Below are 19,557 nucleotides of genomic sequence, written 5' to 3' on the forward strand. Positions count from 1 at the left end.
CTATTATAAATTATTTGTTACATTGTATTTGTAACAAATACAATGTACAAATACAATAAATGAATTATACAATAATTCATTTATTGTATAATTATTATAAAACAAAATTAAATATTTCATAAATATTTTGAAATGACTGCCTTTTAATACAGTGCTGAATTAATTTACAATCAAGTAAATTAATCATTGTAATCTTTTTTTTATTTGAAGTAACTAAACAATTTAAACACCGACAATTATTTATTTCTTTGTGTTAATGTTACAAAAATATACATTATTTGTATATTTTTTATTTTAAACCACCTGTCTATAAAATCTATAATGTTTGTACACCTGCTATTTGACCGATCGTATCAGATGTTTTGTTACTGAATGCCAGTGTTCGTTTCTTTATCTGATTATAGTTCACATACGGTAATGGCGGAGAAAAAGTGGTAGCGAAATATATTATACCAAATAGTATTTGAATTTCATTAAATATAGTCATTAAAATGGGTGAAAACGGTTATAATAAAGTAGAAAACCCAGTTCTGCACGTGTTAGTGGTCGGTTTTCATCATAAAAAGGGATTTCAAGTAAGTTCCGTTGAAATACTGTGTGTTTATATTGGATAGATATTTTTTTGTTTACGTATTCTGATATTAAAGAATAATTATAAATTATAAGTTTTTTATTTTATTGGATTATAGTTATATTCAGTATTGCATTAAGGATTTATTTTAAATGAGATTAGTTAGCTATGGAATTATATATGTATTCGTGTTGATTAAAACTTGCAGCTTTTAAACAATATTTGTTTATTTTATTTCATCTAATCGCATTAATGCGTCTATTATAACGTAACATTAACTTTAATGAAGTTAAGGGTGCAATTGTACTTTGTGCAGTACTGTTATTAGAATAATAATTTGTTTAATATGTTATGGAATATTCTCTTCAGTGGTTAGGTTTACTTTTATTGCCCAGCTTTTTTATAACATTATCAGTATTTGATGCACAACCTTTTAAAAATAAGTAAATCTGTATTATTAATACTGCATAACATGTTTTACATTGTAATATTCTGTTGTGTAGCAGAATATTGATTAAAATATCATTTACCTTTAATTGACTCCACAGTTGATATAAACCGTGAAGACAACTTAATTTGAGTATCAAACTTTTCTATAGGTTATTCATAATATACTCTAATTAAAGTAATATAAGGTCTTATGGCCTCCAACGTCCCCAGAACATACATCTCCTTACTGCTTTTTGTGGGGTTATATTAGTCTGAGGCCTTCAAAAACAATCCTCACATTACTGATGAACAGAAAGTCAATATTACAACTACAACGAATATTTCTAATGCGACTCTTAAAAAGGCTTCTGCTAATATGCTGAAAAGAGTCCGTGCATGTATAACTGCAAGGGGTGGGCATTTTGAGCATATTCTTTAACAATTATGTAAGTAATAGCTTTTTATTAAATCTCTTTTGTAACAAATACATTTTCTTATTCCACCTAAATTTCTCTTTCTTAATAAATTACATTTAAAATTGGGTAACAGGACTAAAGAGTCATTTGACTGGTTTGATGCAGCTCTCCAAGATTCCCTATCTAGTGCTAGTCGTTTCATTTCAGTATACCCTCTACATCCTACATCCCCAACAATTTGTTTTACATACTCCAAACGTGGCCTGCCTACACAATTTTTCCCTTCTACCTGTCCTTCCAATATTAAAGCGACTATTCCAGGATGCCTTAGTATGTGGCCTATAAGTCTGTTTCTTCTTTTAACTATATTTTCCCAAATGCTACTTTCTTCATCTATTTGCCGCAATACCTCTTCATTTGTCACTTTATCCACCCATCTGATTTTTAACATTCTCCTATAGCACCACATTTCAAAAGCTTCTAATCTTTTCTTCTCAGATACTCCGATCGTCCAAGTTTCACTTCCATATAAAGCGACACTCCAAACATACACTTTCAAAAATCTTTTCCTGACATTTAAATTAATTTTTGATGTAAACAAATTATATTTCTTACTGAAGGCTCGTTTCGCTTGTGCTATTCGGCATTTTATATCGCTCCTGCTTCGTCCATCTTTAGTAATTTTACTTCCCAAATAACAAAATTCTTCTACCTCCATAATCTTTTCTCCTCCTATTTTCACATTCAGTGGTCCATCTTTGTTATTTCTACTAAATTTCATTGCTTTTGTTTTGTTCTTGTTTATTTTCACGCGATAGTTTTTGCGTAGGACTTCATCTATGCCGTTCATTGTTTCTTCTAAATCCTTTTTACTCTCGGCTAGAATTACTATATCATCAGCAAATCGTAGCACCTTTATCTTTTCACCTTGTACTGTTACTCCGAATCTAAATTGTTCTTTAACATCATTAACTGCTAGTTCCATGTAAAGATTAAAAAGTAACGGAGATAGGGAACATCCTTGTCGGACTCCCTTTCTTATTAGGGCTTCTTTCTTATGTTCTTCAATTGTTATTGTTGCTGTTTGGTTCCTGTATATGTTAGCAATTGTTCTTCTATCTCTGTATTTGAACCCTAATTTTTTTAAAATGCTGAACATTTTATTCCAGTCTACGTTATCGAAAGCCTTTTCTAGGTCTATAAACGCCAAGTATGTTGGTTTGTTTTTCTTTAATCTTCCTTCTACTATTAATCTGAGGCCTAAAATTGCTTCCGTTGTCCCTATACTTTTCCTGAAACCAAATTGGTCTTCTCCTAACACTTCTTCCACTCTCCTCTCAATTCTTCTGTATAAAATTCTAGTTAAGATTTTTGATGCATGACTAGTTAAACTAATTGTTCTGTATTCTTCACATTTATCTGCCCCTGCTTTCTTTGGTATCATAACTATAACACTTTTTTGAAGTCTGATGGAAATTCCCCATTTTCATAAATATTACACACCAGTTTGTATAATCTATCAATCGCTTCCTCACCTGCACTGCGCAGTAATTCTACAGGTATTCCGTCTATTCCAGGAGCCTTTCTGCCATTTAAATCTTTTAATGCTCTCTTAAATTCAGATCTCAGTATTGTTTCTCCCATTTCATCCTCCTCAACTTCCTCTTCTTCCTCTATAACACCATTTTCTAATTCATTTCCTCCGTATAACTCTTCAATATATTCCACCCATCTATCGACTTTACCTTTCGTATTATATATTGGTTTACCATCTTTGTTTAACACATTATTACATTTTAATTTATGTACCCCAAAATTTTCCTTAACTTTCCTGTATGCTCCGTCTATTTTACCAATGTTCATTTCTCTTTCCACTTCTGAACACTTTTGTTTAATCCACTCTTCTTTCACCAGTTTGCACTTCCTGTTTATAGCATTTCTTAATTTCCGATAGTTCCTTTTACTTTCTTCATCACTAGCATTCCTACGTTCATCCATCAGCTGCAATATATCGTCTGAAACCCAAGGTTTTCTACCGGTTCTCTTTATTCCACCTAAGTTTGCTTCTGCTGATTTAAGAATTTCCTTTTTAACATTCTCCCATTCTTCTTCTACATTTTCTACCTTATCTTTTTTACTCAGACCTCTTGCGATGTCCTCCTCAAAAATCTTCTTTACCTCCTCTTCCTCAAGCTTCTCTAAATTCCACCGATTCATCTGACACCTTTTCTTCAGGTTTTTAAACCCCAATCTACATTTCATTATCACCAAATTATGGTCGCTATCAATGTCTGCTCCAGGGTAAGTTTTGCAGTCAACGAGTTGATTTCTAAATCTTTGCTTAACCATGATATAATCTATCTGATACCTTGCAGTATCGCCTGGCTTTTTCCAAGTGTATATTCTTCTATTATGATTTTTAAATTGGGTGTTGGCAATTACTAAATTATACTTCGTGCAAAACTCTATAAGTCGGTCCCATCTTTCATTCCTTTTGCCCAGCCCGTATTCACCCACGATATTTCCTTCCTTGCCTTTTCCAATGCTTGCATTCCAATTGCAACTATTATTAAATTTTCATCTCCTTTTACATGTTTAATTGCTTCATCAATCTCTTCGTATACACACTCTACCTCATCATCATCATGGGCGCTTGTAGGCATATAGACGTTAACAATCATTGTCGGTTTAGGTTTTGATTTTATCCTTATTACAATGATTCTATCGCTATGCGTTTTGAAATACTCCACTCTCCTCCCTATCTTCTTGTTCATCACGAAACCTACTCCTGCCTGCCCATTATTTGACGCTGAGTTAATTACTCTAAAATCACCTGACCAAAAGTCGCCTTCCTCTTCCCACCGAACCTCACTAATTCCTACTATATCCACATTCACCCTATCCATTTCCCTTTTTAAGTTTTCTAGCCTACCAACCTTTTTTAAGCTTCTAACATTCCACGCTCCGACTCGTAGAATGTTATTTTTTAATTTTCTGGTGACCCCTTCCTTAGTAGTCCCCACCTTAGTAAGTTATCACGCTTAATAAAAAATATTTTAAAAAATCAAAATAAATTTTTGTTGCAAAAAAAATTAATAATAAATATGACCACCTAACATAAAAACCGACCGTTTTGATCTGCAAAACACATCAATGTAAGTTTAAAAAAAGCGAGAAAATATTTTTAAAGTATTTCATGTAACAATAAAGGCCATTTTACCTTTTTAAAATATATAGCTAATTTATTAATCATCAAATGCAGACACAGATAAAAGATTTTGTTATTAACAGAAATCTAAATTTTTTTTAAAAACAAAAAACAGAATTTAAATAAAATATTGACACCCGAAATAATTAATAAGTAGCAATTATTAGAGGACATTTAAATAGAAATTAAATACAAAAAATTTAGTCTACAAAAGAATCGGAAACCTCTCTTTTAGTGTATACTAAAAGAGAAATGTATAACTTACTTGAAAGCAAATTATTTTTATTATGTATAAAGTAATCTATATATAAATTTTATAAGAATTTTAAAAGAACTTACCTGGTTTACATGTTGAATTCTTTTCTGAACGGTCGTTTAGATTCGTTTAAAATATTCGTAAATATTAATAATGTTCGCCAAATACAAATAATCAAGTAAACAAAATTTGATACGGCTTTAATAACGACGCTACAAATCGTAAAGAAATATTATTTGGTGTATTTGACAACTTTAATCGTTAATAACAGTAATACTAATTTAACAAATTATCAGAAAGAAAAGATTAGATTATATATATATATATATATATAAGTTTGGTTTATTTTTCTTCATTGCTTTATGTAATGGAACCGGTAATAATATTATAAACAAATATAATTTTTCATCAACGTAACACATTTTGACACACGCAGTTCTTTTTTGTTGACGAATTATGGCGCGAACCAGATTGAAGGACGAGAATCGGAACATTCTAGAAATTTTGCTATCTGGTCCCATTCACGTGCACACTCCCTCACAATCATCACTACGTACAAAGTTATCACAGGAAGTAAATTTTGTTCAGAGCCATCTTTTTATTTTACTAATGTTAGTTTTTTATTTATTATTACTTCCTTATATTAATAATACAGATTACTGAATTCATTAGTTTTAATTTTCGAGTTAATAGTTTTTAATTCCTTGTACGAAGTAAAGAAAGTATATTATGATCGTGAAAAATTTTCAGATTTCAATGGAAATATCCGTTTTGACCATCCCTGAATCCATTTTTACTAGTTTTGGCGTGACGTCTGTTTGTATGTATCTCGCATAACTCAAAAACGATTAGCTTTAGATGATTGTAATTTTTTATTTAGGACTGTTGTAACATCTAGTTGTACACTATCCCTTTTGATTGCAATCGACTGAACAAAAAGTGCCGAAAATCAAAAAAATTGGGAGTAATAAGCCCTCACTGAGAGCTTTTCAACGATATATCATAAGTATGTATATATTTCACTTATTTTATATTATGGACGATAACTGCCGTAATTTTGCGCCAATCACTTTCAAATTGATACATAAAATATAACTGCCCAAAATCTCGATCGAGTTCGTTAATGGGAAAAACCGGACTATGGGAGTGGAAATGGGGTGGGTTTTTCGAAAAAAAAACAAACATTGCTATAACTTTCTTATTAAGTAAAATATTGAACTTCTGTTCAAGTTCATATAAGGGCCTAAAATATATGTAAGTAAAGTTTTTTGATATCACTAACGATTGGCCCATGGGGTGGAAAAAATGGGGTTTTGAAGACAAAAAAAAAATCATACCTCCCTTAATAGGCACAATTATCGAATCGGTTTAAAGTGATCGTTATTCCTCTAAACATTACCTAAAACTTTTGTCCGAAACAATTTTTGATATGACCAACCCTTACTTACGGCAAGGGACGACCAAAATATTGCCGGAATTGTAAGATGGGCTAAAATTGTCGTACGCTAAACATGTGAAACTTTTTTTCACGTGCAAATTATTTTTGTATCGAGTAAATATGAAGTTTTTCTTAACATTAAGGTGGAAATCTTTTTATCCCCTATTTAGCACCGGTGAAATCTACATTCGCCTTCCGGCTTGCCGAAAGGTTTTTTTATATTATAACACTTTCAATATAATTTATTATAAACGTATTTTTTAATTGTAATCAATAATTTTAAAAAAAAATTGCTTTAAACTTTAATTTATTTTAGAATTACATTATTTTAAATGAATTTTTTTTGTGGTTTTCCGAGAAAAATAAATGACGATTATAAAAAAAGTAATCAAGTATACTAAGTATAATCGGCCTCCGTGACGCGAATGGTAGCGTCTCGGCCTTTCATCCGGAGATCCCGGGTTCGAATCCCGGTCAGGCATGCCATTTTCACACACGCTACAAATCATTCATCCTATTCTCTGAAAGTAATACCTAACGGTGATCCCGGAGGTTAAAAAAAAAAGTAATAATAACTATGTTTCTTTCCAAACCGTTAACTGCCATCCTTATTTCATTATTAAAGAGAAAATATAACTGGATATTAATATTGTCAATTGACATTAATAAATTATTTTAAATAAAATAGATTATGAATATTTGTTTTTATAATACGTGATGAAGATAAAAGTCCCTTGCCGCCCTGTCTCATCAACGTTTTGTTGCTGTACACAGTTATGTAGCCGTTCCTCACTCCAGTCACGTACGTTCAAGTTTAACAGAGTCTTATCGCTTTTATATATCCCTTTACCCAGTGGCAGGAAATAAAGTCAAAAATATAAAATAAAACAACTTAAAGCAACTTTAAGCTTTGTGTTCACTTTCACCGTCTGATGACGGTTTTTATTTATTTGTTTTTGAATTTCTTGTCGGGTTAAGAATTATTTTTATGTGCAAATTAAGATGAATATTAAAAAAAAAAAAAACAAAAAAACGTTAATTCAAAGAGCCGAACCCAGTACCTTCAGTTTTTTTTTAATCCGGTTAATCTTTTTCTTTTTTTCTGACTCATTTCTGAGGTCCTATTTCCTAGATGTAACCGGGTATCGAATCTGGAACTTTTAGTCTAGCAGGTAAAGTAGCTACCTCTTTAATAGCACGGAGGTCAGTTACATCTAAAAAAGATTAATACTGTTTTTTTTAAATTCCTGATTTGATATTTAAAAAATATAGTAATACTTAATAACAAAATTGTATTGTAGATTGTAAATTATATTGAACTTGATTACGTATATAAAATGATTATTACATGTAATTAAATAATAAGTAAGAATCTCGTTATAACCCCTTTGTGTACGGTTGGCTGTTCTCCATTTATAGTTTTAAGTGAAAATTTATTCTCTTTAATATTTTATCTAATTATAAGTTCGGCAACATTGATAGTAAATTTTAAAAACAATTTAATATTAGACACGTGTAATGATGGATGATCTCTGTTAAAAAAATTTGATGATGAATGAAACAGTTTGCGAACCAAACTTTAGATTGAATAATTTTGTCGTTTAAAATAGTCTATCGATGACGTCATTCCGGAGTGGGGAGACGATGAGAAGCATTATGTGTTGTGTAACTAAAGAAATTCACCGAGATGTTTTGTCTTGTAGTTAGTTATTGGCGGGAATTATCGGTAGATAGGCGACTGAATACGCAGTGAAATTGTCTTCATATAACAGTATTGTTTAGTCTAACCTGATCTACATGTAACGTTATCCAAATTTCATCTTTTTATTGAGATATTCCTTATTACTGATTTAAGGTGAGTTTTATTTATTTTGTTAATATTATTACAATTTTTTAAACCATAATTGGCAGTTTTATTCTGTGTATGTATTACCCAAATTATTTATTAGATTAAAAATGTTAGATTCCAGTTAACGCCGATTGATTTTTACAAAATAAATTTAATAATAATAAATAAATAAAGAGAGACAAGTTATATGGTTGTATTTTAGGTTATTTGGCCATTAACGGTGTATATATTTAACTAAACTGATATAAGCAAAGGGTATTTCGTGAGTGATATATTAGATATATTAAGTTTTAAGTCTGGTAACGAGAATGAATCGTGCTAAGCGAGAAAATAATTCGATTTAGTCGAGCTCCTGGGTTCGACACCCAAAATAGCTTACCGTTTCTTCACCGATCTCGGTTAATGTCGTTAAATATTCATAAATGAATGTATAGGGAATAACATAAAAATTTGAAAAAAATAATTTTTGATAGGAAAGAAAGCTACAAATAATCATTTTATTAAATTCGTAAAAATATTTTTAGAAATCTATAGTATTTTTTATTTAACATATATATTTAACAATAATTAATCGTAAGAAAAGAAAAAAACATCGGTAGCGAGTTTGTAGAAGGCGACCGATATTTATAATTTATGTGAGGTTCTGAGTTCGACCCCGGGTAATTGTCATATATCTTAATAATTATGCGTACATAGTATTTAAAGCAGAAATTATTCGTAAAAAGTGTACGACATATATACAACAAAGTCATTACAAATTTTTATATTTAACATTTCCCGTGTTTACTTTATATTTTTTAAGCTAAAAATTTATGAAGTAACATAATTTAACGATGTACTCGTATTTTCGAAATAAAATTCTATACGCGTAATTTTTTATTACTACAAACGACGTTGTAACTTTTCTTCTTGTCGGGAAAAATCTTTGGATCAGAGGTTAAATTTTTCATTTACAGTTACCGTTTTTTTGTTATAATTCCAACGAGAAATTTTTTAAAGCTTTTTCACGAACGGAAAGGCATTAATAAATTTAAAAAGTGTCGAAAACCTTAACGGTCAATTTTTTTATTACAAAGTTTTTGTAAAAATGCACTTTGAGTGAGAAAATTGAAAAAATACAAACATGTTTAAGTAGCCCACCGCATACAGCGAGAGAGATTGACGGAGGGGTCCAGTGAGAGACAGAGCGGGTAGTGTGAGAGAGCGAGGGCGATGGAGAGAAATTGAGAGAGGGTTTGGTAGGGGGATCAATGATGGAGAGGAAGCGAGACAGATGGTCTCTCTCTCTCTCTTACTTCTCTTCTCTTCTAATACTATTCTTAATACGGAGTGGTATATAATCGCAGCTCTAACATTGTGACTACAACAGGTGCCATGTTGCCAATTAACCTGAGTTTTCCTTCCCCCCCTGACCCTTTGGCAGCCAAGATCGGCATTAGGTAATTCACTGCGTTGCGTTTGAGTTATTCAACACTTTTACATAGAATACATTTTCCAAGCTAACCAGTAAGGAAGATGAATGAAAAAAATAATTTTTAATATTTTTGTAAAATTTTTATTATTTATTTTTATTTTTTAATTTAATAATGAATCATATTATTATTTTACTATTATTTATATTTATATATTAAAAAAAAAAAAAAAAAAAATCGTGTTAAATTCTTTGTTTGACAATAAGGTCAATGAACTTTGATATTTATCGTTTATGTATTAGTGTTAAAAACTTAAAAATCATACTTGATAACTTTTTTGTTTATTTTAATTTTTTTTTATGTTGTTATAATACAATTAGTAAAATAATCACTGATTTTATACATCCGACTCTCGTTTAACCGGACTTACATATTTTATTTATCCGTAAAATTTACATAAATCATTGCTTGCTTTAAGTACTCGAATTATCAGAGAGATTTTCTTGTAACAAAATTCAGAAATAATTTGTGATTCAAATTAAATATAATCTGAGATTAATGTTTATTAAAACGTCGATTATTCGGACCTCCATATCTCAAACATTTTTCGACTAATTGCGGGGCCTTTTATCCGGAGGTCCCGGGTTCGAATTCCGATGAGGCATGGCATTTTCACACGCTACAAAATTGCCATCTCATCTCATCCTGTGATGCAATACATAACGGTTGGCGCTGTGGAAATGAAAAAAATTGTAGATACTGTGTATGTTGTCAATACGAGTAAAATAAATTAATAAAAAAAAGCTGGTTATTTAGTGTAACATAACTTATATAAATCATCTGCGGAACTGCTCGGCGACGGCTGTCTACAATCCCGTTGCTACGAGTGGTACCCCCACCCTTCACAACAGCTGTGTTGAAGGTTAAACTGCATAAAGCAATTTTAACAGTATAATAATTAACGAATTTATAATACTGACTAAAATAGAGTCTTTCGGTTCATTTTTTTTTCTCACACCACCCGGCATTTTTATTTTTTTTTATCATTTTTATTTATTTATTTTGTATTTTAAATACACGTATAAGCAGCACGGATGTAAGTCAATAATATCGAAACTTAGTTCTTCAATATCCTTTTTTGTTTTTTTAATTAGCTCTAAATAAATAAATTTAACTGTATGGAGACTAAATTGATTCTAGGCGAAATATTTTATAAATATTATAAATGCGATTATGTTTTGAAAAGGATTATGTTGTGAGAGTCGAACCCAGGATCTTCAACTTAGATTTTTTTTACTATTGATACTCGGATATACATTACGAATTGAACTACTTACTATCCAAACCGGGAATTGAATCCGAGACCATTAGCATTTCTCTCGATTTTTTAAATATAGTTTTTTATCGTTAATAAACAGTATTTTTGAATGAAACTGTGTTAAATAAAGTAAAACTCTGTTTTGGGGGAAGATCAAGTCTATTCTTTAACGTTATGTAATATTTATTTTAACGTTAAGTATGTGATTTTGTGCGGAAACGAAGAATCGAAATCGCGACTTTCAATTTGTCAGTCTTTTTTTTTTTTAAACTGAGAATCGAACCTCCAGATTTTCATTATTTAAATCCTTTTTCTTTCGTTTTTAATCTTTTTACGAACTTATTTTTAAAAAAACTTACATCAGAAAAATTGAACTCTGTGGTAATCAAATTGAGTTAAAATTTTTTTTTTTAATAACGATTATGCGTGCAATTGATAACAACTCTATAATCGAATCTTCAATTTATTTTTTTTTTTTTAACGCATAAAACTCCCTACAAGTATTACATATATGGAGTGATTCCCGAGCTGTAACCGTACCCTAAAAATTAAATATAAATTTAATACAAACATTTAATCTTCTTTAAAAAAATTCCAAATTTTTTTTTAATAAAGGACGTTTAAGAAATTATAACGAAACGAACTGGAAATTATATGAGGCTTTAACTCGACGAGTACAAAAACCTGACTTTTTCTGCTCGCGGAAACGATAATACTATTTTAATTCAGTAATTTATTGTTATTAAATATTCACCATAATATTAGGTTGGTGGTTGTGTGTAGAAGTACGGTATTTCAATTCTAAAGCGAATTAAAATTTAAAGCCTGACAGGGATATGAACTCGGGACCTTTCGGATAAAAAGGGAAGACATTACTACTCCACCTCGGCGACTGGCGAGGTGATTAATTGATACGTGCTGAAGTATTAATTACCTGTGACTTTCAGTATAGTCAGTTTCACTATTACGTTACCGAGGTGACAAATCGATTACAAAAATGCAGTGAGACGCGAAAAATTATAAGTTACTTTGTAATATCTAAGTATAATTTTTGAGATAAATCCATACTAAATGTGTGTTTGCACGTTTGTGTTCGCGCGCTTTTTTGTATTATAGACGGGCTGGGCTCTACTGTGAAATACGGTAGTCGGCTTGCTGAGATAAATTTAGAAATAATCCTTTTATATCATAACCCCCTTATGTACTAATTAATATTTCTTATCTATATTAAAATAAATGATCCTGTTTTTTTTGTTTTTTTTCTCTGTGACTAAAGACGATATGGTCTAAGTTATTGTAAAATTGTGTTCAGATCCTGACAGGGAATCGAACCCGACACCATTGGTGTAGCAGGCAAGCATGCTACTTTGTGACACTAAAGTGGTGACGTAACATTTTTATTTTTATTTACGCTATTACGTTTTTTTATAAACTTTTTTATATTAAAAGAAAATAGCAATATTTAGTAAAAAAGATGAACGGGCGCTCTCTAGTTTTTTTTTTTAATTAAAATAAAATATGCGTGAGTGTAAATTATATCCGTAAATTGAATATTAGGTAAAACGAAATAACTGAAAACCTTAACATTACAGTTTAACGTTGGTTACGTTCCTTTGTTAACTTTGTATACATAGGTTTAAGCGAAAATTTGGTTTCAATTATTATTTTGTAAAATTAAAAGTTTTCAAATCTGTAAAACATTAATGCTATACTGTCGGTTGTTATTATGAGAGGAGAAACAGTACAGTGTAGGCAATACATTTTAGTTGGCGCGCTAATTTTCATAATTTATTTTGCAGGTTTGTTGTTCGGACGTAGTTTGAAGCGACAGAGAAATAACGTGCGTGGCAGAGAACGAATGCTTATGGAATCTAGCGACATTACAGATGGGGTGTGATATGCAGTTTAATTTGGATCCTCGTGTCTGCGGTCATTCTTGTTTAACTATTTCTTATACGTTGTTTATTTTTTTTTGGTTAATGACCTTCATTATTGATCGAGGTAAGTTTTTTTAAATATTAATATTGTTTTAATATAGCTTAAAATAAGTGTTATTATTTTTGTTTTCTTATCACGTACTGTAATATTGCAGTTTATAAAATAATATTGCGTTTTTAACCTAGAAGAATAATTTTTTCAAAAATAATATCGATCAAGTTGATGCCACTACAACGTTTTAATTAAATTGTACAATTATAAAGATTATTATTTTTTAAGATATTGTAATTAATTTTAATTTTTTTATTTACAAAGATACTAAAAAAAAAAAAGAACATCCACTTTAATCAAACCAGACTGTTTTCATGTTTTACACAGATTTGAATACTAGATCGTGGATACCGGTGTTCTTTGGTGGTTGGGTTTCAATTAACCACACATCTCAGGAACGGTCGAACTGAGAATGTACAAGACTACACTTCATTTACACTCATACATATCATCCTCATTCATCCTCTGAAGAATTATCTAAACGGTAGTTACCGGAGGCTAAACAGGAAAAAAAGACTGTTTTCATGTGACACGATACTTCAAAAGTAGAGAAGGCAGCGGTATTTTTTTAATCTACTACTATTGCCCTTTTCCTTGACTTTTTTCATTCATAAAAACTATAATTTTTAAATTTATAAAGAAAAAATCATTAACAAAAGTATAAAGAAAAGTTTATACTGGATTTACTCATAAAAATAAATTTTTCAAGTAATTAGCTGCAATTAAAATGTTTAATTTGTAACTCGCTAGTTCGATTTTATTTTTACAAAACTGTTGATCATTTTATGAAAAAAAATTGATTACGATAACTTTTGTTATTAATTTTGTAAAAGTGAAACAAATAATAAGAAACAAATAATTATATCGGTAGAATAACTATCTGATGTAGACTTAATTACTACATTCCATACGGATTGGAGTTTGTGTATAATGTATCGTTTCCTGAAGAAAGAATCCATTAATTTGTCGCATTCTTTTTTGCGATTGTGATATAAACCGTCTCTGGTATAGGGGGTACCAATAAGAATTGCTTTCTCTGATAGTAATGATGTTCGGTATATACAGCCTTCGTTGAGGTGAAAGAAGTGAAGGTGTCATTTGTACGACTGAACATCATTTCAGTTTCAGTAGGTTAGTACCTTGTTACGCGACAACATATATTAGCTAAGTAAAGTATCTAACGGGAAACGGCTTCTTCCTAATTCTTCTTAAAGAATTTGCTAGCCGTAACTCGATTACAAACTGTTTTCGGACGTATGTTTGTACGAACCCTTCTTTTTAATTTCAAGCTCTAAAATCGGTTCCCAAATTATTTCTCTTTCCTCCTAAATCATCTTGTGTGTGTATATATATATATATATATTTAATTACAAAAATTAAAATATAAAGTAAAAATACGCAAATATAAATGGTGTAAAAGTCTGTTTTACCGTGTTTGCCTGTGAGCCGATCTTATTGTCCATGTCTTGGACAATAAACAACCTGGAACTGACATTACCTGATAAATTTCAGGAGGATTTCTCATCTTATTTTATTTTTAAGCATGTTTCACTGCGCTACTCATTCTGTTGACTCATTGTTCTGTTGTCATTGCTCTTGTAAAAGCCAAAACTTTGCTCTTTGTCACTGAAAATGTAAATTAAAATCTTAAAAAAAAACATTACAAATTACCAGTTTGCAGACCTGACATGATATGACAACAGTATTGTTATACGAACTACTATGCTATTGTTGAAGTTAATAGACTGTTGAATAACAGTCATAGATGAAATTTAATTTTCTATTTTTTTATCCATTTATATCTGTTATTTGTTATCTATTGTTATTTATTATTATTATTATTATTATTATTATTATTATCTATTGTTTAATCTTATTGTTTGTTATTTGTTATCTATGAGATGCTCTACTTTATGTAGAGCATCTCGGAAATTTTACTGAGTCTCATTCACCTAACCCTAGAAAAGCTTTTGTTAAAAAACAAGAAAATTTCATTGTACCCTAAACCAAACTAGACAAAGGATATCCTGTTAATTGATACTGCCCCATCTCCCAGTGATCAATTTTAACTACATATTGGAAACCTCCTTTTTGGTAAAAAAATTATTTTGTGAATAACCCCTTCCAGTGAATTGTTTTTATTTAGTAGCGATCAATCGTTTTATTGGTTTAAGGTAAATTAATATTTCAGCAGTAATCTATTGAAAATTAGTGCGATTGATTTAAAGGAAATTCATTTTATTATTATAGTCATTAATCAAATTGATGTTAACAACTGAAAACAGTTATTTCCATTCTAACAGTTGTGTGAGCTTTATGTCAGTCTTGTCACAATGTGTTAAATTTGTTAATTAATAAATAGATAGTTTTTGCTATTTCTAAACAAAGTTTCTAAAAAGTTTAGCTTTATTAGCAACAAATCCTTCTTTTTTTAATGTACTTGTAATTTAAAACTTTTTAAATGCAGGAAAAGTTTACATTTTATAGCTTTTGTTTTGAACTGTTAATTAGATTTCTGTCTTAAGTTAACTTGTTTATCATTCCTTTTTATTACAATATTATAACTTTTATGTTAGTTATTCTTATCTTTCTTATATACTTTCAACCTCTGTTAATGCCACCTTTTTGTCTCTTTTCTTCACCTTTTTTTGTCATAATATCTCATTACATTCCTTGGAGTTGCAGAATATTCAGCCAAATTTTATTCTCTCCCCTCTTCGTTGGCATCTCCTTATCTTCTCTCATCTCTTTACTTCTCTTTCCACATATTCTATTCAGGTTTTTATTAAATCCATTCTTTGCCTCTCTTTGTTCACTATTCATCCAGTCTCTTCTTCAGTATTCATTTTGACATACTCGTATCATTCATTCTTTTCATACGATCATATAATCTAAGTTGTCTGTTTTCTAAGAAGTCCACCACCAGGTTCTGCTTTAGTTATCTTCTCATGCTAACAATCATGTTGATGCGATCTTGTTATGTCTTTCAATCAATTCTTAGATATTGGAGCTCTGTTCTTATTAATTAGTTGTCTTTAACACAAGTTTCTGCTCCATTCTTGGTAGTGAGGAGGCATCAACTATTCTCTTCCCTCTTTATCGGTGTTTCCTTATCTTCTCTTACCTCTTTACTTCTCTTTCCATATATCCCGTTCAAGAATTTTTTAAATTCATTATTTGCCTCAACATCTTTAAAAACATCAACATATTTATATCACCAGTGCTTTACATTTGTTAAAGCATATTACATTTTAATACGATGGTGATATAATACATATTAACATCTTTAATACTTCGAATTTGGTGCGTGCTTCCATGTGGTTTGGCTGGATAGTTCTTTTTGTAGAGAAAAAAAGGCCAAGAGAGTGAACTAAAATGGAATTCCTCCGGTAACTGGTAGTGCCGGTTGTATAGCTGATGCCAGAATTGTACAACTTCTAACTGTCGTCCTTTTTCAGGAGTTCTAAACTTCTGTGCAGTTAAGAAACAATAAAAATGGAAAGTTCATTTTTGAAGAATACTACCAAAGGTGGTTCTAATCCGTCATGTCTTAAGAATGTGTGACCGGCCATCTCGGATTATGCGGGGTCAGATACAAAAAAGTCTTGTTTAAGACTTGAGATGTGTTTTGTTCATTAGAGTTCTTAGTTAGTAGTACATCGATGTGAATGTTGCTGTTGGCATTCATATTGGTGGCATCCTGGCCTAGGTTAAGACTGGAAGCTGTCATAACCGAGGTATTAAAAATGACCCCCAATAAAAGCCCATAAGGGCTAGGTACGGAGGAGGTGGTGTGGCGACTGTAACTGTCACATGGAGGGTGTTGGTCTGTACTAGTTCAGGATGTCCCTCTTAATTTAAATATGGAAAAGAAGCTTTAGTGATTTCAAATAAAGTAATTACTTTAAAAACAAGAAAACTAATGACAATTTATATGTATTTTTTTGTTATGAAAGAGTGGGAATCAAAAATTATGTTCATTAGCCCGATGGAAAGTTGGTAGCGTATGAAAAGACCCTGTTCCTGACCGGGATTCAAATCCAGGACATTCTCATGAAATGCCGAGAAGGGTATTTTTTCAGAACACTGTATGGAACTTCATTTGATATTAACAAAACCCCTGTTAATTAGATGAACTCCTTAAGGTTCATATTATATTAATTTTATTTTATTTGGATCTATTGCTAAGAGATCAGTTAGATCAATTTTTAATTGTCACTCAAAAATATCAACGTTTTATGAAACCGAACTAGTGTTCTTGGTGGTGATGTATAAAAACCAGCTTAAGCATAGGTTTGGCTATTAAGGCTTTACCCTTTAAAATACTACTCTTTATTTAACTGGCATTGATTGATAAGGTCATTAGTCACTGACTAATTAATTCCAACAACGTGCAGTGGAACTGCACCTAGCATTGTGTTTAACTTTGATTATCTACACACACTAGTTTCATAAACATAACTTGGTTACTAGTATTTCACCATCTACATTCAGTTACTATTGCTATAAACAGCAGATAGATAAACTGCTGTTTATCATCTTACCTGTTTTCTGTTATAACATTATAGTGTCGCATGTTCATGGCTCGATCAGGATATTGAGAATTTAACAATTTGAGAATGTTTATATAATTACATTTATTAGTTTAACAGTATAGAACATAAATAAAATAAGACCAATCAACAATAACAAACATTTATAATAAAAATAATGACAACTGTCAGTAATTGTAATAAACAATGATTACATACAAAATAGAATTTAAAGTAAGATCAGGATTTATTTGCAGGTAGTTAAATATTAAAAACCAGAATTCAGCCCATTGACAAAACACATTATCATGACCACTAATATTTACACCTCTAACAACTGGTTTTGTATTACTATGAAGATAATATTAGCCCAAAGTTCTTTCATTCAAATACCTTTCCTGTTCACAAATAAAATTACCCTAATAATTTATAAATGAGTTCAATACTTTATCTCTTTCACTAATTTTCTATAGTCACTCACCGAACAACCTCCTGCGGCCTCCTACTGTCCTCACAGAATGCTTGAGATGTCACTTCACATGGTCAAATATGCACAATCTCACTTCTTCACTGACTTGTGTAATAACTCCTCCCTTTTTCAAAACTGAACTCACCTTGTCTTCCCTGGAGTATTTATACTCTTATCCTCTTTACTTACAGAACCAGACCCAAGTTGAAGCATGATAGTGATTTTCAAAGACATTTTCCCATACATTCCCACCCTGGTCTGGTATTTCTTCTCGTGGAACAACATCTGTGGTAGGTGTGTTGTTGGGCGGTATTAAAAAGAACTATTGTTCTTTGTTGTTTGTTTGTTGTAAATGGACCTGTTAGCTTTAGAAAAAGGATCCCTTTTAGTCCCCTTCTGGATTCCTTCCATTATATTTTCTACTACTTTCTTGTTAATTGGCAGGAATCTTTACTCAGGTCTGTTATACCGGACTTTATTGGAAATACCGGAATTTATTTTACTAGTATTGTTATAATTATGTAATACATTTTTTTATTTTTCAGGTTTTACATATGCATATCGCAAGTGAAAAGAAAAGTTGCCATTGACTACATCAGGATCGCCATTACAGTTACGATGTAAAACATTTTTATCCATTACATTTGTTGTTCCTAGAGAACGTGATTGCCATGAAATATATACAACTCTACAACAGTTGTTTCAACCAGGTATTGTTATTATAATTATCATTATTATGTTTACCTTTGAGGTGAAGTGATAGCAACTCTACCTTTCTTCCATAATATACTTGGTTTTTTCTTCCTAATCATATGTAGCACTTTCATGTGCTACTGAATTCATTTTTATTTTTTTGTCTTCAGTCATTTGACTGGTTTGATGCAGCTCTCCAAGATTCCCTATCTAGTGCTAATCGTTTCATTTCAGTATCACCTCTACATCCTACATCCCTAACAATTTGTTTTACATTTTCCAAACGTGGCCTGCCTACACAATTTTTTCCTTCTACCTGTCCTTCTAATATTAAAGCGACTATTCCAGGATGCCTTAGTATGTGGCCTATAAGTCTGTCTCTTCTTTTAACTATATTTTTCAAAATGCTTCTTTCTTCATCTATTTGCCGCAATATTTTTTCATTTGTCACTTTATCCACCCATCTGATTTTTAACATTCTCCTACAGCACCGCATTTCAAAAGCTTCTAATCTTTTCTTCTCAGATACTCCGATTGTCCAAGTTTCACTTCCATATAAAGTGACACTCCAAACATATACTTTCAAAAATCTTTTCCTGACATTTAAATTAATTTTTGATGTAAACAAATTATATTTCTTACTGAAGGCTCGTTTTGCTTGTGCTATTCGGCATTTTATTATCGCTCCTGCTTCGTCCATCTTTAGTAATTCTACTTCCCAAATAACAATTCGTCTACCTCCATAATCTTTTCTCCTCCTATTTTCACATTCAGTGGTCCACCTGTGTTATTTCTACTACATTTCATTACTTTTGTTTTGTTCTTGTTTTTTTTCATGCGATAGTTCTTGCGTAGGACTTCATCTATGCCGTTCATTGTTTCTTCTAAATCCTTTTTACTCTTGGCTAGAATTACTATTTCATCAGCAAATCGTAGCATCTTTATCTTTTCACCTTGTACTGTTACTCTGAATCTAA

General features: G+C 30.9%; 1 protein-coding gene across 6 annotated transcripts in view; it reads left to right on the forward strand.

Annotated features, from left to right (window-relative positions):
* Positions 1 to 391: 391 nt before the first annotated feature.
* The window catches only part of LOC142322433 (uncharacterized), an 88,628-nt gene continuing 69,462 nt past the window's right edge, over positions 392 to 19,557 (forward strand). For 2 of the 6 annotated variants that reach the window (XM_075361522.1, XM_075361521.1), the window contains exons 1-2: positions 8,039 to 8,173; positions 18,433 to 18,597. Coding sequence is in view for 3 of the 6 variants with exons in the window: in XM_075361521.1 (XP_075217636.1) it covers positions 18,559 to 18,597 (39 nt within the window). In the remaining 3 variants the exon portion in view is untranslated. Of the gene's footprint in view, positions 576 to 8,038; positions 8,174 to 12,696; positions 12,899 to 18,432; positions 18,598 to 19,557 lie in introns of those variants that run through there. The other 4 variants (XM_075361520.1, XM_075361519.1, XM_075361524.1 and 1 more) reach the window with 4 other exon arrangements.

The sequence above is a fragment of the Lycorma delicatula genome, chromosome 3, assembly GCF_047948215.1.
Source record: "Lycorma delicatula isolate Av1 chromosome 3, ASM4794821v1, whole genome shotgun sequence".
NCBI lineage: Eukaryota > Metazoa > Arthropoda > Insecta > Hemiptera > Fulgoridae > Lycorma > Lycorma delicatula.